Source organism: Caretta caretta, chromosome 3 (genome assembly GCF_965140235.1).
Source record: "Caretta caretta isolate rCarCar2 chromosome 3, rCarCar1.hap1, whole genome shotgun sequence".
NCBI lineage: Eukaryota > Metazoa > Chordata > Testudines > Cheloniidae > Caretta > Caretta caretta.
The window spans coordinates 39,596,776-39,618,086 of NC_134208.1; the positions used below are offsets into that span (position 1 = coordinate 39,596,776).

The 21,311-nt window shown below is 39.1% G+C and overlaps 1 protein-coding gene across 7 annotated transcripts in view; it reads left to right on the plus strand.

Moving 5' to 3' along the window:
• Window positions 1-21,311, plus strand: part of SH3YL1 (SH3 and SYLF domain containing 1) — a 158,325-nt gene that overhangs the window by 26,998 nt on the left and 110,016 nt on the right. For 6 of the 7 annotated variants that reach the window (XM_048845370.2, XM_048845369.2, XM_075126445.1 and 3 more), the window contains exons 2-4: window positions 10,896-11,006; window positions 11,970-12,083; window positions 15,894-15,958. In XM_048845370.2, the coding sequence (XP_048701327.1) occupies window positions 10,896-11,006; window positions 11,970-12,083; window positions 15,894-15,958 (290 nt within the window). Of the gene's footprint in view, window positions 1-10,895; window positions 11,007-11,969; window positions 12,084-15,893; window positions 15,959-19,003; window positions 19,083-19,950; window positions 20,131-21,311 lie in introns of those variants that run through there. The other variant, XM_075126444.1, reaches the window with a different exon arrangement.

Genomic DNA, 21,311 nt, shown 5'->3' on the forward strand with positions numbered 1-21,311 from the left:
AAGTAGTTAATCAATTTTCATATGATATTCTCCTTTGCAGTATGTGGTGCTGACTCTCATGGGCTCTGTCTTATTTCTTCTTCATCAAGCGACTATGTAAATGAAGCTTGGTCCCATTGGGCATTCCCTGATCATGGCATTCCATATCCATAAGTTGGTAAATCCTCTAGATGGAAATTGTCTTACTGCTTTTTGCTATGTCTCTTTCTTGAATGCTGGTGGAATACAAACCAAACAATTATGTATCTATTAATGCAAGGCATGCTTAAAAGCTAATAGTGAAGAATGTGCAATGAAAAGAGAGGCTACTGTACAATTCATATTCTACTACCAGAGTGGTACAACATGCTGACTAGAGAAATAAGTAAAAGTTCTATAAAGTCTTATTATAAAGTATTTATATTTAGGAACAAAAATTTGTATGGTAGCATAATACCAACAGACCCCAGTCATCACTGGCCAGGATCAAACCTGGGACTTATGGAGCTTAAAGCATCACCCTCTACTGCATGAGCTACAAGACACGCCTCTCTTGTTTGAGGCTGTAGCAGACTCATCAATCTCTAGCTGCCAGTAGAGGAGGACAGAGTGCCACACCAAGCAGGCATGGGTTACAGTAGCATGATATATTGTAGTTTATTATATAGCAAAATATATTCTAAACTTCTTTGAGCAAATTAAAGGAAAAATCATTAGTTTTCAAATTACAATGGAGTTCTATGAAAATTGTGGGACTAGGAACTAATATGGAGCAATATAATATTATTATTTATATTGTAGTAACTTTTAGAAGTCCCAATTAGGATTGGTTCCCCATTGTTCTTGGCACTATATAAATGGGGTAGAAGAACATTTTTTGTCCCAATCAGTTCTATTATTCCTATATAGTGCTTGGACAAACACTGATGTTTTTTTATAAGACAAATGTCTGTTTCCTGGGTTTCTTTCCTATTTTTTTGTCTGTCTTTCATATTGTGCAAAGGTAGTCAGATCTGTAAGAATTACTTTCTCAGATTGTCTGAGCTTTTCCATTATGAAAATATGCTATACTCTCCTGAACTACAAGATACTATCAAGGGATTCTTTCCTCTTTCAGAATTCTTCTAGGTCAGGGGTTCTCAAACTGCGGTCAGGATCCCTCAGGGGGTCACAAGGTTATTACGTGGGGGGTCACGAGCTGTCAACCTCCACCCCAAACCCCACTTTGCCTCCAGCATTTATAATGGTGTTAAATATATTTAAAAAGTGTCCTTAATTTATAAGGGGGGGGGGGGGGGAGTCACACTCAGAGGCCTGCTATTTGAAATGAAAAGTTTGAGAGCCACTGTTCTAGGGCACACCTTAATGTTATCAAGTGTGGTCCAAACTTGTGTTTATAGAATTCAAACATAAATCAAAACTGTTTTAAGAGACCTAATACTTTATTTTGATTGCAAAAGCACTCACTGTACTTTCCTTGTTAAAACTATTGATAGCATTGCCTTTGTTCAGTAGCATAGGCACACAGGAATTTTCACACTTAGTCAGGCTACCAGTCCAGTCCACTTCTTCTGAAACTTCAGTGTCTAACAGTACGTCATCTTTATTATCAAAAAAGGGCGGGTCCAGAGTAGGTATTGTCTTAATATTCTCAGTGGTGAAGATTGATGCAAAGAAATCATTGCCAGCAGATCGAGGGACGTGATCATTCTCTTCTATTCGACATTGGTGAGGCCTCATCTGGAGTACTGTGTCCAGTTCTGGGCCCCACACTACAAGAAGGATGTGGAAAAATTGGAAAGCGTCCAGCGCAGGGCAACAAAACTGATTAGGGGACTGGAACACATGACTTATGAGGAGAGGCTGTGGGAACTGGGATTGTTTAGTCTGTGGAAGAAAAGAATGAGGGGGGATTTGATAGCTGCTTTCAACTACCTGAAAGGGGGTTCCAAAGAGGATGGATCTAGACTGTTCTCAGTGGTAGCAGATGACAGAACGAGGAGTAATGGTCTCAAGTTGCAGTGGGGGAGGTTTAAGTTGGATATTAGGAAAAACTTTTTCACTAGGAGGGTGGTGAAACACTGGAATGCGTTATCTAGGGAGGTGGTGGAATCTCCTTCCTTAGAAGTTTTTAAGGTCAGGCTTGACCGAGCCCTGGCAGGGATGATTTAGTTGGGGATTGGTCCTGCTTTGAGCAGGGGGTTGGACTAGATGACCTCCTGAGGTCCCTTCCAACCCTGATATTCTATGATTCTCTGATTCCTTTTTCCCTCTTATCCCAGGTGAGGCAGAGCAGATGCACTGATTCTTTTGCAGGCCCCTTTTCTTTTGACATACTTAAAGAACCTCTTGTTTGTTTTGGCATCTTGTTACACTTGATGCATCCCAGAATAGCAGTCCAAAAAAGAATCAAGACACACAGGTAGTTTGTCAATCAAAACATGTAATAACCTTGAATCGGTTAGGTCAGGAACAGTTTGAACAAAACGTAAGTAAACAGCAGATACGTAGCAGCAGGCCTTGAGTAGCTACACACACCCAGTGCTATGCACACATACAACCTTGAACAGGAACACTGAATTCGGAGAGCAGGAACAGAAAGACAATACACACACCAATCATGACAATTTCCTTCCTTTCTCCTGAAAAATTCAGCAGTAGTGGCTGGAGGCACTAGGTGATCCTGTGGCCACAAGTTAAACCTCTAAAGCAGCTCAAGGAGTGGATGCTGTTGCTATGGTGTAACTTCCCCAACTGGCCATATGACAGAATCATACGCAGAAGGAGTATCCTCTTCCCTATCTGTTCCCCTTTCTGCAGACAGCATATTTTGCTGGTTAAATGCAATCACCACACTCCACCTGCAGCCTGCAAAATCGTGTGTTGAATATTGAAAACTGTATCAAACCCTTACCTAACACACACTGTTTGTAGAGGATAGAATACTTGGAGTGTTGTATGGATACACTTGTTGAAACTTGCATATTTTTTAGTCACCTCAGTCAGCTTAAAGGATGGTGAAGAGATTGGATGAACCTTTTCCATCAGCATAGAGAACTTGATCCTTTTTGGTTGTCTGAAGAGGTGATACAATGAGGTTTCGCAAATACTTTTATGAGGGGTACTCCTAATATTCTATAAAGCATGACTTAATGCGATAGGGAATAGTGTATCTTGATGTTCCTCCAGTATGCGAGCTACATACTTATTTAGAGTCCCATGCATTATCTCCACTATCCCATTTCCTTGGGCATGGTACACAGCAGATTGGTAATGTGCTATTCCAGTATTCGTCAGCCTTCAAACTGTCTTGATGCAAAAGGTGTCCTATTATCTGAAACGATACTCTCGGGTAGGCCAAAAGTAGCAAATAAAGCGGTTAAACAAGAAATGAGCTCTGATCCATAGGTCCTTCCACCTCCTGAATTATACCATTATCTTTCATATTTTACATTTCTGCTTGGATCCTGTCCACAAATACAGGAGATACACAAGATACAGGTGGTGCAAAGGGCTTGGTACTCAAATCCCAGCTGTAGAGAGCATGCATATTCTACTCGTGGGGGAATTCTGTGCCACTGTGCAATGCAGAATTTTGCAGAAATGTTGTGTGCAGAATATCCTTTCCCCTACAGAAATGGGCTGCACTGCTGGTGGCCGCAACTAGAGGCTGCTGGACCTAGCAGAGCCCAGCTCACACATAGAAGACACTGCCAGGGGAGGCAACTAGAGGGTTCCCAACAGCTGTAGTTCCCTGCACACCCTGAGAGAAGGCGATGGCAGCATGCAGGCAACTCCACAAAAGCCTGGGACCAAGCATCAGCTGTTTTTCCCTTTGGATCCCTAAGCTCTTAGGGGAGGAAAGGAAGGGGACTGGGTATCTGGGCTAGGGGAGTTCTGCAGCTGGGCTCTGGGTTGGGAGGGGGTGTGGGTATCCAGACAAGAGAGGACCCCACAGCTGGGCTCTGAGCGGGGTTGGGTGTATTGGCGGGCGGGGGGGGAGGCAGCGAAACAGGTACTGGGTTGTCATAGGAGTTTCTTTCTACTTCTGGGGCAATTTTTGTGTGTGTATTAATACAGACATACTTGCTGACAAGTATTTTGAAATAAATTACCAAAATAATTGAAACTGGCATGATTATGCTAATTTGCAAAATTTTAAAATATTGTGTGCAGAATTTTTAATTTTTTGGTGCAAAATTCCCCCAGAAGTAGTAATCCAGGGACAGAACACTATCAGACCATGGTGTGTCTGAATGATAGTTTTGGGTATCACTTTCTATTCTAGCTGACATAACCACACTTGAGGTGTCCTGTGTGAGTTGATGGGTAATACCAAACTGAAGCATGGATCATAGGACAATAATGGAATGACATTCACAGCTGCGCACTGAATAATGTAAAAATGTTGCAGGCAAAGCTATGCCTTTTGTAGAGCACAGAACATTACATTATCAGTCACTGTCTACAAGGCATACAAATCCCAAATATTTTTAACCACTGTAGGGAGGTAAATGTCCAGCATATGAACTAACTCAGAAGGGAGAATGTTAACTTCAGCACCGATATCCACCATGCACTTCAGTGGAAGGCCATTAATATCCGTGACAGCAAATACTAGCTCCAGTACCTTGCAACTTGAGAAAATCATACTAAAGGAAACATCAGGGATCCCAGTAAAGGTGGTATCCTGCAGCTTCACATGCACTTCATGCCTCTTGTCTTTGTGAACCAGTGTACCTCTGCATCGTGTCCTTCCTTTCCACAAGCGCAACATATAGCAGTGCTAGCCGGACAGGGAGAGAAATTGACCAAGTTATCCAGACTACCACACAGGAAACTGCCAACTTGGCAACGTTTACTGCTTCGGTCATGGAGCAGGAATAATTAGTGTCATGTGACTCTGGGCTACAGAAGTAGGAGGAGCAGCTGATGGTTTAAGCATAGACACAAAGGTAGCAGCAGTCTTACACACACCAACCTCTCAGCCTGAGCCCTCTCCAATGCCTTGCTCTTAGCAACCACAGCATCAAAAGTTACCGTTCTAGCATCTTCAGTCATTTACTGGTCCCCCAGGTGGTCATTGGCTGTGCCAGTCACAAAAATATCCCTAAGCATGATCATCATGACATCCCCAAAATCACAATCAAGGGTCAACTCCACAAATGACATGCAAGCTCACGTATGGTTTCATTGAGCGGCTGGTGAGTTTCAAATTTTTTTTTCTCTTTTATTAGAACAGAATCTCCAGTGCTGAAATACTTGAGGCACTGCACAGATGCATCAAAGGAGGACTTGAGCTCCAAGAGTACATAATAAATATTAATGTCAACATGGCCTAACTAGTTCTGCAGCAAGGGTAAATTAGCAGCATCAGAGAGTTACACGATCTGCACATAGTTTTCAAAATTCTGAATAAAGTCTGGCTAGTCAACAGCCTAAGGATGTCCAGGCAGCATAGGTTGCACATTAAAAACACTTGTTGCCATAATGCTCTTGTTATGGTCTGATGCACCCTAGAATAGCAGTCCATCTCTTTCTCCCCCTTCCTTCCCCCCCCCCCTCAAACGAGCAAGACCTGCAGGTAGGTTGTTAATCAAAAGATGTAATAAGCCTGAACTGGTTAGATTAGCAACAGTCTGAACAAAACCTAAGTCTGAACAGCAGATATGTAGCAGTGCACATACCTATACACCCTATGCTATGCATGCATACAGCCTTAATCAAAAACAGGAACTAGGAAACAAACCAGGAACAAGAAGTAGGAAGGCAACACCCACATCAGTGATCACATACCTTTAAATGTTTGCTCTTTGAACTCCATTTTGGCCCTTTAATTTCTTTCTTGTTTAATGCCTTCTATAATGTAGGCTTCTGTTTACTGGTTTCATTAGAGTCAAAGTTCCAAATCTTGCAGGATTTCTGTTTTGGCTCAAATAGGCTCTCAAAACTTGCCATTTAGCCATAATTGTTTCCTCCTTGCCTTCCTGATTCCCTTTTTGGTGGTGTATTGATATTTCAGTGGCAAGATTTTATGTTTTTAAGAGGTTTAATTTGTTGTTCTACCAGGCTGTTTTGTTAAATTTAAATTTAGAGCATACTTCCCTGTAGTGCCTAACTCCCACTCAGTCCATTCTTCCCTGTGCTCACTCCATCTGTTTCCTTCTTGCTCAGTAGCAGTAGAAACTTTCATAATCAAACAAATTTTCAAACCCTTGTCAGGCAATGTGGAGGACACACTCCTGAGCAGCACAGTCATGATCGTTGTTTATATGAACATGGTGCTCCAGATGTATTGGCAATGGGATGACCAAAATATCCTTGGAATTTAGGATGTGGAAGGCCACTTTTCTCAACATGTGTGTAGAGCTCGCCATGGCGCTACAGTGACAGAGCACCAATGTGTGGGTTCCCCTCAAAGCAGAGAAACATGGTCATCACCCTACAGAAGCTTGCCTTCTTTGTTTGCTACCAGTCAATAGCTAATTCATTTCGTTTTGAAAATCAACTGTTGGAACTGTTGTCACAGAGATGTGTGCTGCTGCCCTGGATGATAAAATTTGGCAATGCAAATTTGTGAGTAATCTCCGGTGAATGCTTGGAGTTATGGAATTGTATAGGAGCCACTGATGGGATGCACATGTCTATTATTTGTCTGTCCCCTTGCTTCCCTCCCATACACTCCCCAAATAGGCCTTGGAGTTCATCAGCAGAAAAAGGGGTATTTTTTTCATGATCATACAAGGCTTGTTTAATCACAATGGTGAGTTAACTAAATTAATGTGGGGGGTGGTCTAGAGTGGTCCATGGTGCTAGGAACTTTAGCAACTAGATGCAATGAAAACTGGAACTTTTGCTCCCAAAATCACTATGAGCATTGATGGTGGTGTGTTTCTAGCTTTTATTCTACCTGAAGTTATATAGTGAATTTGAAATTGGAGTACAAGTCTTATAGTGGTATAACTCATTCCAAAATAGTTCTCTGTGTCTCTTCCAAAGCAGTTATAGCAGGATAAAATGCAAAATGGGGCTGGGGAAATCACTTATGTGGATGCAAGGCAGTTCATACTGGAATAAACTAAAGATACATTGAAAAAACTTCCCCATGTAGACAAGGCCTGAGACAGATATTCTGTAGAAGATACATCCTTTTCCCTACTTTCCTTCCTCTCTTCTCAAGGAGGTTTTCCATCCACTAAATTGTAGAAATACAACCAGACCTTCTAATCAAGGGATAGTGGGTTGGCCCCACCTTTGTAGAACTCTTCATAGACTTTTTTTTAAAATGCTTTAAGAATTGGTAACCACAAAGAAAATTGTATTAAAAAATATACAAGTAAGAGTAAAATACAAGTAATATACAAAAAATATACAAGTAATTGCTGTCAAGCAATTAAAAAAATTAATTGTGATTAATAGTGCAATTAATCGGGCTGTTGAACAATAATAGAATACCATGTATTTAAATATTTGTAGATGTTTTCTACATTTTCAAATATATTGATTTCAATTACAACACAGAAAACAAAGTGTACAGTGCTCACTTTATATTTATTTTTATTACAAAAATTTGTACTGTAAAAAACAAAAGAAATAGTATTTTTCAATTCACCTAATACAAGTACTGTAGTGCATCTCTTTATCATGAAAGTCGAACTTACAAATGTAGAATTATGTACAAAAAAACCCTGCATTCAAAAATAAAACAATGTAAAAGTTTAGAGCCTACAAGTCCCATCAGTCCTACTTCTTGTTCAACCAATTGATTAGACAAACAAGTTTGTTTACATTTGCAGAAGATAATGATGTCTGATTCTTGATTACAGTGTCACCTGAAAGTGAGAACATGTGTTTGCATGGCACTGTTGTAGCCGGCGTTGCAAGATAGTTACGTGCTAGATGCAGTAACGATTCATATGTCCCTTAATGCTTCAACCATCATTCCAGAGGACATGCATCCATGCTGATGACAGGTTCTCCTTGATAACGATCCAAAGCAGTGCTGACTCATGCATGTTCATTTTTCATCATCTGAGTCAGATGCCACGAGCAGAAGTTTGATTTTCTCTTTTGATTATTTGGGTTCTATAGTTTTGGCATCAGAGTGTTGCTCTTTTAAGACTTCTGAAAGCATGCTCAGCACCTCATCCCTCTCAGATTTTGGAAGGCACTTCAGATTCTTAAATCTTTGGTTGAGTGCTGTAGCTATATTTAGAAATCTCACATTGGTACCTTCTTTGCATTTTGTGAAATCTGCAGTGAAAGTGTTCTTAAAAGGAACAACCTGCTGGGTCATCATTTGAGACTGCTATAACATGAAATATATGGCAGAATATGGGTTAAAACACGGAGCAGGAGACATACAATTTTCCCCCAAGGAGTTCAGTCACAAATTTAATTAGTGCATTATTTTTTTTAATGAGCGTCATCAGCATGGAAACAAGTCCTCTGGAATGATAGCCAAAGCATGAAGAGGCATATGAATCTTTAGTGCATCTGGCATACAAATGTCTTGCGACACCAGCTACAATGGTGCCATGCAAACGCCTGTCCTCATTTTCAGGTGACATTGTAATTAAGAAGTGGGCAGCATTATTTCCTGTAAATGTAAACAAACTTGTTAGCGATTGGCTGAACAAGAAGTAGGACTGAGTAGACTTGTAGGCTCTAAAGTTTTACTTTTTGTTTCTGAGTGCTGTTATGTAATTAAAAAAACTACATTTTTAAGTTACACTTTCATGATAGAGATTGCACTACAGTACTTGTATGAGGTGAATTGAAAAAATACTGTTTCTTTTGTTTATCATTTTTACAGTGCAAATATTTGTAACAAAAATAATATAAAGTGAGCACTGTACACTTTGTATTCTGTGTTGTAACTGAAATCGATATATTTGAAAATGTAGAAAAACACCCAGAAATATTTAATAAATTTCAATTGGTATTCTATTAACAGTGTGATTAATCATCATTAATTTTTTTAATCGTAATTAATTTTTTTGAGTTAATCGCGTAGTTAACTGCAACTAATCGACAGCTCTAGTAAGAGCACATAACCTTTCCTGACTAATTTATTTACAGTTGAATGTTTGTTTCAAATCCATAGTGTATGCCTCCTATAAAGGGAGGTTAAAATACAGACCAAATACATTTTTAGCAGTTTTTACAGCAGGCTTGTTTGTCATAAAACTGAATCAATAGCCAAAGGTTTTTATGGACTTTTCTGAAGTACCTCAGAGTTTAGGTTTTGGTATTAATACAAAGCGTAAGTATTCTCCCCATCCAGTGATGGGACTGGAACATAAACATGATTCTACAAGAAGCATCATAGAATGATGAAAATAATCTCATATTGTTGAGCACATTCATAAGGAAGAATGATGATCTTTCAAAATTAGGTGCTTTACATGAAGACATCTAACCGGATAATCACAAGTTTTGTCATATAAGAAGAAAATTTTGATGTAGAAATATGTATTTAATTGAAAATCATAAAATGTGTGTAAAATCATTACTTTAAGGTGTTGGGTTTTTTTCAGACGCAGCCTAATGTCTCATCTCATTCTGAGGCTTGTAGGGCTTAGTGATAACGGGACACTTCTTGTACTGTTCGGCCAACTTAGAAATCCTACTCAAGAGTCATTGATGCGTCTTCCTTGTTGATTGAAAGCTTGACTAGTTGCGCTATGGCTATGGGTTAAAAAGTTATTTAGAGCAAAGGAGAGTGAAAATTTTAGGCACTTTAATTAGTGTGGCTAACTTTTCACTTAGTCACTGCCCTGCAAATGTGAGGGTTTTTTTTTTTCTTTTTGTTTAAACTTTTTTGGGTTTAATGTCCAAAGGATTGCTTGTTCTAAGATCATTTTCTGCCAGTAAAACCGGAAATCGTGAGAGGCAGTAATATTTCATGTTGGAAAAAGTAGCATTATACTCCTGCTTCCTTCAATATTTTTGAGAACCAGTACTGGCTTTTACTCTTTTATCTGACACAAGGGAAGAGTGTTGGCCCTCCTTGATGTGTGGACACAACAGTACTACTCACATGTGTAAAGTTATTCACATAAGTATGTGTTTACAGAATTGGAGCCAAGATTTTACAGTCTTTTAGATAGGGTCAGTGATTTGATATATAAGCACCTAGCATATTTTAGGGGTGCTATAAACAAGTAATGATTGCTAGTAAACAAGTGACAAACATTCTGTCTATGAATTGCTTAAATGAAACAAATCTAATTAACTTATGGAAAGGTTTGAATATAATTGTCATTCTTACTAAAAATTGGCTGCTTTGTGGGTTTCCAGAGTGGAGTTGATGCTGATGTGTGACATCTAAAACCCGAATTGACATAGTATCTTCCTTCCTTTGAGGCTGTCCCTCTACCTGTGTTGCACTTCCACAGCTGAAGTTTACAGAGGTTTTTCAGCTGGATCCCTCTTGGTATAAAAGAGAAGTTGCTGTTGACTGGGAGTTCTTTGTGAAAGCCTTTTTCCTTTGGAATTTTGCTCCTCCCCGCCACCCTCCCACTGCCCTTTAGTCCACAATAATCTGAATTTGTTCACTTTCAGGGCCTTTTAATAAAAAGGGCTTCTGAGGAAGAGAATAGGGCTTGTGGTGTAAAATATAGAGAAAGCGGAGACCATTTCTTCTGGTTTTTACTGTATCGTTATTAGGTGGTTGGTGTGTGTGTGTGTGTGTGTATATATATATATATATATATATATATATATATATATATATATATATATATATTAGGATTCCTATATACAAATGTATGCTGATTGCATTAGTTTGTGTTAGGTAGCTCTTGTCACTTTAAAAATGCAAACCAGTAAAAAAGGATAAACTCTTTTAAACTGTGATTCCAAGACTATAATTTCAATAGTCACATTATATATTTTTCTATTGTGTTTTACAGTGAATAATCCTATACCTTCCACCTTGAAATCAGAAGCAAAAAAGGCAGCTAAAATATTACGAGAATTTACAGAAATAACTTCCAGAAATGGACCTGATAAGATCATACCAGGTTAGTAAGGATACAAATTTGTTGCAATTGAAGGACCCACTTCTCCAGACCTCACTTGGGCAAAACTCCCATTGTCTTCATGATTACCTACTGTGTTGTTGTGCATTTTCTCCAAGGGTAATGAAGACCTGGACCCTACAGCTATAATTTTTGTGAAATGAATTTACTCTTAAGAGGTAAAATTCATTCTCGTCCAGGGGTCCTGTGTTGAATATTTCTCACACCTTGTTCCCACCCCCCCACTACCCCCATTAGCAGAAGTCACTGTGAGAGTGGCTATGTTGGTGGACATCTGCATGATGTGGATGGAGGCTCCATATTTGCCCTGTATAGACTGGCACATGGGGAGGACCACATTTTTAAGATATGTTATGCGGCTAAAAGTAATCTATTTTCAATGATTTTCCTACGACTCTACTGTAAATCAAAATGGAGGTAAATGGAGTCACACCAGTATAAAACTGGTATTAGAGGAGAATCAGGCCATCTGACTTTTTTTCCCACTGTCCTTTTTTTTCTGCCATATTCATCTTTTTTTTTTTTCCTCTGAGTTCTAATTTCCTTCCTTGTTCCATATTCCAAATTTTATTTGAATTTTAAATGAGTTGTGTTCCAAAAGATATATAATAAAACTTTAGATTTTCTTTTCTGATGTCATTTTATTATGATCCTAAGTATTGAATAACAATGGGGATGTTAATCATTTTTATAAAATGATTACAGATTAACATGTACTCTGTTACTGTTAAAATCCTCCACCTGAAAAAGCCGTTGAGGCAGAGATGTTGAGTCTCCATTTCTTTTTATATTTCACTAATTTAGCTCACTATTTTGTTATAAATTTGTCTCTTTCTTATTCAAAATTGTTAAATGTATGGCTGTTTTAAGTCCCGATTGTGTTTTAGTATGTTCTTTATGCTCTTTTGAAAATGTCAATTTTAACTAATTAATATTTGTTTTCAGCCAATGTAATAGCTAAAGCTAAAGGCCTTGCAGTTTTGTCTGTTATCAAAGCTGGATTTTTGGTAACTGCTCGAGGAGGCAGCGGGATTGTATTAGCACGCCTTCCTAATGGAAGTAAGTTGACGTATTCTCAATCAAACAAAGAATTACAGTGTGTATCTTCCTTTTCTACATCAGGGGAAACTTCAGAATAAGTGTCATTCATTTTTCTTTTTTCCTGCTTTTAATAACTAGACCATTGGAAATGCCATTCTGGATCAAACCAGGGATCTGTCTACTCTAGTAGCCTGTCTCTAAGGCTGATTTTTACATTAGAAAATTTTGTATCTGTTCTCCAGGAACATTGCAGCAGTAGTGCTGCGAGCACCACCGTTGACTAGACTTAGGTTTTTCAGCATCTTTGCTGGGAAACAGTATGATACTTTTTAATGCACATGCCGTGTAACAATAGCTAGTGCTAGAGCCTTCAGAACAATGTGTAATATCCCCATAGTGAACAATTTTAGAATTGTTTTGAAGCATGAAGGTTAATATGTTTAACCGAGTAGGGTATCTATATATTATCATTATTGTTTGTGTGTGATCTTTTTGAAAATGAGTTTCATAGGTAAGTTTTATATGTTGTGTTGGGAAAACAATCCAGTTTTAAACTTGTTACTTTTTAGTGGACTGATTTATCATAGAATCATAGAATATCAGGGTTGGAAGGGACCCCAGAAGGTCATCTAGTCCAACCCCCTGCTCAAAGCAGGACCAATTCCCAGTTAAATCATCCCAGCCAGGGCTTTGTCAAGCCTGACCTTAAAAACCTCTAAGGACGGAGATTCTACCACCTCCCTAGGTAACGCATTCCAGTGTTTCACCACCCTCTTAGTGAAAAAGTTTTTCCTAATATCCAATCTAAACCTCCCCCACTGCAACTTGAGACCATTACTCCTCGTTCTGTCATCTGCTACCATTGAGAACAGTCTAGAGCCATCCTCTTTGGAACCCCCTTTCAGGTAGTTGAAAGCAGCTATCAAATCCCCCCTCATTCTTCTCTTCTGCAGGCTAAACAATCCCAGCTCCCTCAGCCTCTCCTCATAAGTCATGTGTTCCAGACCCCTAATCATTTTGAAGGTCTCACTGCAGCCCCTTGCACCACTTCTTAGGAAGAAAACCTTTTACAGGTCAATCTTCATCACTACTTATGGAGTTCACACACATGATTATTGTTCTAGGAAATCTCAGGCCTGCTGATGGGGAGGGCAAAGGGGTGAATTGCTCAGGAGCACTGTGATTTAAAAGGTCCCGGGTGGATGGGATAGATAAAGTATTTTTTAAATAAAAATTAAGATTACAAAAAAAATCCGGTTTGCTGCTGCTGCTGCTCTGTACAGAGCACCATCCCTCCCTGTGACAGTAATAGTTTACTAGAGCGCTGCTGCACCCTGCTGGTCTGGCAGTCTGGCAGAGTATCAGCAATAACAGCCTGGGAACCATGGAGCTTGCTGCCCCCTCTGGCTGCTCAGGAGCCGCTGTGCCTGCCGTGCTGGCTCTCTGGCTGCTGGGCGAGCACAGGGAGACTTTAAAGAGGAACAAGCTCCCTCTGCGCTACCAGACTTCCTCCCCGAGGGCTGCAGCTCCTCACCAAACACAAGCCAGCAAGTTCAGCCACCCTATCGAGCCACCCTAAGTTTGCCAAGAGGCAGCTGGGGCTAGCCCCCCACTTCATTGCCTCTAGCACTGGCTGACGAGATGCTATCACAAGCGCATTATGATGGGCCACCTCCACCACTCAGCCAGGGAACGAGGCACGGGTTTTCCCTCTGCCTTCACCCCGGCCGCGTCCCAATAGATGTGGCCGCACCATGTCTGCCATCTCCTCATTGCTCTGGATGTTGATGTCCCACAGCACCAGTAGTGCAAGTATTGTATATTTTAACATTGTTGATCATATTCAGTCACATCTTGTCTATCAGTTTTTTCCTTTTCTTTAGATTACACATGAATCATGATTAGGTGTTTAATTCGCCTAGTTGCTACTTTAGGTGTGTTGTTACTTTGTGGTTCTTTAAATGTTTTATGTATTAATTTCATTCCATAATGTATTTATTTAATTTAAATATGTAATTCAAAATAACAAATTCTACATCTTGCATTTAGTTTTACAGTTTATTTAATACTGGTGCTGTAAAAAAAAGTTAACTAGGTTAAGCAATGCCACAACTTACGCCTAGTGGGTTCTAATGTGTTATCAATAGGATAAAAAGTAGTGTCATAAACCTCAGCCATCCCTTTCTAAGGGGGCAATGGACTTTTCTGCCCTGGGGCCCAGAATTGCTGTCAGCGGGCATGGGAAAGCTACCCAGAATGCAACAATTTTACATCCAAATAAACCAAATGAACTGGCTTGGGGACTTTTGGAGGGGCAGGTAGGAATCCTGTCCAGAAGAGAAACTGTAAAATAGCTATAATGAGTGCTGACATGAAGGTTCTGCTTACTGGGTGTCAAAACTATAAGCATTTTGATATCCTGAATATTTGTTCACCTGTGTTCAGATGAGAGACTATAGTTCAACTCTTAGTTACATAATGCCAAGAATTCTAACAAGGAAAAAATCCTAAATCAGAGGCAGAGTACACTGAAATGGTGGAAGTAGAGATGTAACTAGGCATTTTAGGAATGGGGTAAGCAAGCATATTTGCACCCCCTGCTGGTTTTTTGGGGGCATTTCTCTGCCCATTTTTCCTCCTCTATGACTTTGCTCCCTGGGCAGCTCCCGCTTGCCCCATCCTGGTTATAGCCCTGGGAATATAATATTTCAAAATGCTCAATGGTGTTTCTTACACCATCGTTCCTATTCTGTTACTAAGTTACCAAGGCTTATTTGTCTGTCTCTCTGTTGATTTATAATTAGATATAGTGTTGTTTGTGTTTAAAATCAGTATTTACCAGTAGAAGTATTACAGTAAGTAACATTAGGTAATATGCATTTGGAATTCAATATGCAGTAGCTCACTATAGTGTTATGAAATAGTTCCTTAGCTAAGGAAGATATTTAGTATGCAATAGATTTCTGCTCTGTTGGTCAGTTTAAATGTGAGAACTAATTCTTTGTTTGTTTATAAAAGTGCTGTGAAGCACACAAAGGCATGCAATGGGAAGTAACTGTTTGCAGAAATACATGACCACTACTAAAAGTAACCGAACAAAAAAATTTAGCTACACTGATGCACCCCATAAACCTTCAAATTTTCAAACCTCTGATGTTCTGTGTGAAGTATTGATACCTTTGTAAACAAGCCTTGGTATCCAAGAGATTAACTGAACCTAATTATATGATGTTTGAAAAATGCTTTTGAAAACATGCACATTAATATATTTAAAAAAAAATTGCAGACAGTTGGCCTAAAATAAGAGTTCTTCAGTGTAAATGGTGCTGTCTCTGAAGTGTCCCTTCGATATGTAATCAGAATTACAGTGAAAATTTCCAATGTGCAGTTTTGTTTTTCAGTAATTATGTCCTTTTAACTATTGAAATGCAATTTTATAATTAGGATTTTTTTCTTTACTATTGCAATATTATTTATCAAACAAACTGTTCCCAGGCAGTACTGTTTTCATTTGCTGTCTACTTGATGTTGCCAGTTCAGGTGCCTTCCATGAAAAGCAATTTTTACTTTGCAAACATGACTTTCAAACTGAGTTTTGGATGGCACTGAAAATTTTGAGGCACATTTTAAGAACAAGAGAAAAAATATATTTAGCTGTGTAATTTTTTAGGTTTCAGTTTGAAAATTTGGATGTCAAATGCAATGACTTGTAATACGTTTCATATTGTATTTGTTGAGCTTTAGTTTCTGTAAAGGGGAGAACTTATTACTGTTAAATGGTGATATGGTTGAAATTTTGTAATATGTATCTTATTTTGTGTGGGTCAGGTTGGTCTTCTCCTTCTGCAATAGGGATAGCTGGCCTTGGTGGTGGATTTGAAATTGGAATTGAGGTAAGGGTTAAATACATTTGTAAAATCTTACAAAAGTAGAGTTTTCTATGCTATGTCCATTGATGTCTTGAAATATGCTCTGTTTCAGTGTACATGAACTGTACTTGAAACTTATTTTATAATATTGCATGCGCAGTATGAATTTTTCTCATTTTTTCATAAAATGATATATATTGAATGGGATGTAAAAAATCGAGCAATGAAGATTCATAGAATCATAGCATATCAGGGTTGGAAGGGACCTCAGGAGGTCATCTAGTCCAACCCCCTGCTCAAAGCAGGACTGATCCCCGACTAAATCATCCCAGCCAGGATGACCTTAAAAACTTAAGCCTGACCTTAAAAACTTCTAGGGAAGGAGATTCTGCCACCTCCCTAGGTAACGCATTCCAGTGTTTCACCACCCTCCTACTGAAAAAGTTTTTCCTAATATCCTACCTAAATCTCCCCCACTGCAACTTGAGACCATTTCTCCTTGTTCTGTCATCTGCTACTACTGAGAACAGTCTAGAGCCATCCTCTTTGGAACCCCCTTTTAGGTAGTTGAAAGCAGCTATCAAATCCCCCTTCATTCTTCTCTTCTGAAGACTAAACATCCCCATTTCCCTCAGCCTCTCCTCATAAGTCATGTGTTCCAGTCCCCTAATCAGTTTTGTTGCTCTCCGCTGGACTCTTTCCAATTTTTCCACATCCTTCTTGTAGTGTGGGGCCCAAAACTGGACACAGTACTCCAGATGAGGCCTCACCAATGTCGAATAGAGGGGAACAATCACATCCCTCGATCTGCTGGCAATGCCCCTACTTATACATCCCCAAATGCCATTATAGTCCATTCATCAAGCCCATACTTCTTTAACTTGCTGGCAAGAATACTGTGGGAGACAGTGTCAAAAGCTTTGCTAAAGTCAAGGAACAACACGTCCACTGCTTTCCCTTCATCCACAGAGCCAGTTATCTCGTCATAGAAGGCAATTAGATTAGACAGACATGACTTGCCCTTGGTGAATCCATGCTGACAGTTCCTGATCACTTTCCTCTCCTGTAAGTGCTTCGGAATTGATTCCATGAGGACCTGCTCCATGATTTTTCCAGGGACTGAGGTGAGGCTGACTGGCCTGTAGTTCCCAGGATCCTCCTCCTTCCCTTTTTTAAAGATGGGCACTACATTAGCCTTTTTCCAGTCATCTGGGACCTCCCCCGATCGCCATGATTTTGCAAAGATAATGGCCAATGGCTCTGCAATCACATCCACCAACTCCTTTAGCACTCTCGGATGCAACGCATCCGGCCCCATGGACTTGTGCTCATCCAGCTTTTCTAAATAGTCCCGAACCACTTCTTTCTCCACAGAGGGCTGGTCACCTTCTCCCCATGCTGTGCATTATTAGATTGGTACATTATTAGTTCTTTGTTAACTGAGCTTATCTGATCTGTTTGCTAATTAACTGACATTAATTAATGCATTTCTTAAGCATTAATTAATGCATTAATTAATGCATTTCTGAAGAATAGAAACAAATGACCTGTTTGATAAAAAGACATATTGTACCTGGGATAAAGAAATGAGATAAAGGGGATAGAAGATTTTGTAGTTGGACTTGATAGGATTATATACAGATTGTGTTTGCAGATAAAGTGAAATTAGATAGCTGTGTGTGCTAATTGGTAAGAGGAACTGCATAGTGCTAGTAAGCATAGTGAAGGTAAATTACATAAAAACAAATGGGTAGAACTGCCCCCTTTTAAAGTTAAACCTAGCTAAGTGAAAACAGTGTTAAAAGCACACTAGACGCATGGATTATGTTAATTAACAAAAAGTTTTATGTGCAAATCACTTACTTACTCCAGCACATATCAACTGTAAGTGTGCTCTTACATAGAGCATGCTGTTTCTAAACATTAGAAAATGAAGTAATAAACTTGTCAGAGGCATTGGTGAAACATTGTCTAATACAGTGAGAGGTACCCAATATAAAACCTGTCCGGTTTCTTACAGTGGTCTCTAGAGAAAACCATATATTTTGATTCTTAGTCTTACTGGATTTGTAAAACCTGCTGAAACAGTCAAGGATTTAAATTTACACTGGTTTCAGGCCCAGGACTTGTTGTATTGAGTCTTGGAGCGGCGCCAAAAATAACATTTCTCAACGGAGGGACAACTTTTTAAGCGTGGTGTACATGAGCCATCAGGACTAGGAAAAGCTATAGTTGGAATTCTAGTTTGTACATATGTGTATATGTATTTTTGTAGCCAAACAGGACTTGTTCGTTCTTTCGTTCTCAATATAATGTGTATGTGCACTTCTTTAGATTAAAGTACATGATAGACATCCTCCTCCCTCCCATAACAATAATGTAATGTTAAGTTTGACACATCAAAGCACTTGCAATCCAGGAAATGCAGAATTATGGTTGAAAGTTGAAACTACATAGCACTTAACTGTTCCAGAAATTTCTTCTCCCTAGCTCCTGCAGTGTCTTGGTACACTTTCCAGATATGCAAGTGGCCTCTCATATGGCACACCTTATGTTCCAATAATTAGTCAGTTCATATCACTTAAGTGTGGTAAATATCAATTTTACTGTATGCAAACAAACTGATAAAAAAAGTTCCATTGATGATCATGGAAATTTATAGACCAGCAAAGTAAGAAAAATGCTGCCTGAGAAGTTTTATTAGAATAAAAAATCCAGTGATTTAGGCTTTTGAATTGGGTTTGTTACAAATGGACTAACAAATAGATTAGTACAAGCAGGTATGATTTGTTGATTTAAGAATATTTACTTTGTATATTTAGATGTGATGTTGACAATTTGTGTTTTAAAGGTTATAAAGCTTTAGCTTTTGAATCTCAGCATTTGGCATTAAATAATTGTCTGAACCCCATAATTTCCCACAACTGTGAAAATTAAAATCAATAAAAATATTTAAATATGCTTAAAATAAACATCAATATTATCTGTCAGAATTATAAAAATCAAATTCTGCCAAGCCTATCTATAACAGTTTATTCTGTTCTTCGGTAATGTGCTTCTGTTATGTAGTTCTGCACCTGATAGAATCCTTACCACTCATGAAGGAGTAAACAAGGGGCTATTTCTTAAAGATGTTTTTTCCCTGAAGGTCAGTCATTCAGGAAGCCATGTTTTTTATATTTTCAATAAAATGTGATGTTTTCATTTGCATTTTCCGTCGCTATATATGTAGTCAGTCCAACATCCTTAATATTTATTATTTTTCAAATTAGTCAATGTATTTCTTCTCATGTTTCAGTTAGTCTATGACCTTTGCACGGTTTATCTGTTACCATAGTTTTAAACGCTCTGTGTTTTGTTCAAGAAATTTATTCTGTGATCCTAGAATCCTAAAACCAAAGACACTAAAGAGGCAACAAACTTATTAGATCATCTAACCTGTTCCTCTGTGTATATGTAGTGGTGTAGAGTTCAGTCTTAGTTTTATATGCCCCAATTGATAGGGCTTCAAATAATTTCCGTGGGAAACTATTTCACAGCCTAATGGGTTTCACTGTTAGGAAGTTTTCTTTTCCTGAAATTTATCCTAAATTATTTTTGTACCTCTTTGGTGTTTCTTAGGTTTCTCCCCCTCCTCCCCACAATTAAATATCTCTGTATATTTTCTACCTAATATAGTAGAGTTGTAATTTTCCAAATTGTTTAGTTTTCTTTTTCATATTTCTACCTATTTGGGCCCAGATTACAGCACACAGGATCAAGTGCCTTGCCTGATTGGGGTCAGGGTCCCTTTGTATTAATTCTTTGTTATCATTTATTAATATTTATTTACTTAATTAGTTTTTGGTAACACATTTCAGTTAAGTATCCTATCTAAATTTTATTAGATTTTAGTTCTGTTTGAGATCATTAATAGAGACGTTACATTAGGTAAGACTTAACACGTGTTCCTGTGGTTCCACTAGACTGCTTCCTCAATGTCAATACATTGCTATTTCATTATCCTTTACTTACAGACTTCCAGTTTCCATGGCAGTTTTCATCCACAAGTCAACTTGAATTATTTTTGGGTACATTTTGTGAACTTCTGTCAAATACCTGATTAAAAATCAAATATGTAACAGCTGCAGTGTTCCATTCCTCCAATAATAATGTAATTGTATAACACAACATTCCCAAACAACCAGCTTTAACTGGTAAGAATCACTGTTTTATAACATGATATCTAAATACAGTTTGTGTTTTAAAAACAGCTTAGGCTGCTTATTGGTCATGGTTCTCTAAGGGGTTGTCTACACTACAAAATTAAGTTGACTTAAATCGACATACAGCCACCGCAGTAATTAAAGCGGTTGTCCACATCAACACTACGCTCCTTCTGTTGGTGCTGTGCATCCTCACCAGGAGTGCTTCCACTCACTGTAGTGAATAGGACACTGACAGCTGGAGCCTGGCAGCCCTGGCACTGACAGCCCCAGCATCAGCCAGTTGTTGGGCTCTCTCCCCTGCCCTAGTGCTGACAGCCCCGGCTATCAGCCTGGTGCCTGTCTGACATCTCAAGTTGTCAGCGCCAGATTGGGGAGATGTAGGGGCTCCAGCTGTCAGCCCCATTCAGGACGGACAGCCAACAGGCAATGTAAGTATTGCAGTGTCTACACGGGCACTGGGTTGCCCTAACTACATTGACATAAGCACTACGCCTCTCGTGGAGGTGGAGTTATGTCGGCGTAGTGAGCAACTTACTGTGATGGAAGCAGCACTGTAGTGTAGACACGGACATAATTAGGTTGACACAAACATTGTAGTGTAGTCCAAGCCTCATCCTCTAAGAATCGTTGTCCCTTTATATTTGTTCCATTATTTTAGTTAGGATAAAAGTTTTAGTATTGGTGCTTTCCTAGGGTGAGATTCACAGTCCAAAGGATAGGGAGGTTTATGTGGCTTTAATCAACCTTTCTACCTTCCTGATCCTGGGCCAGTTGACTGACTGGAGATGCCACAAATGTAATTTAGAGAGCTTTGGGGGCCTGTCTAAATTACAGCAGCCTCCCTGGACTGCCCTGTGGGATGCAGTGCTGTAGCTCTGCCCCTGGCACACTCCCAGCCAGCCTGTGCTTTTTGCAAGGTATTCTAGTGGTCACTTAATAAGCACCTATTCAGTATTTTGTAAAAAGAAAAGGAGGACTTGTGGCACCTTAGAGACTAACCAATTTATTTGAGCATAAGCTTTCGTGTAGCTCACGAAAGCTTATGCTCAAATAAATTGGTTAGTCTCTAAGGTGCCACAAATACTCCTTTTCTTTTTGCGAATACAGACTAACATGGCTGTTACTCTGAAACCTGTCAGTATTTTGTGTTTTCCTCATTGTTCAATGTG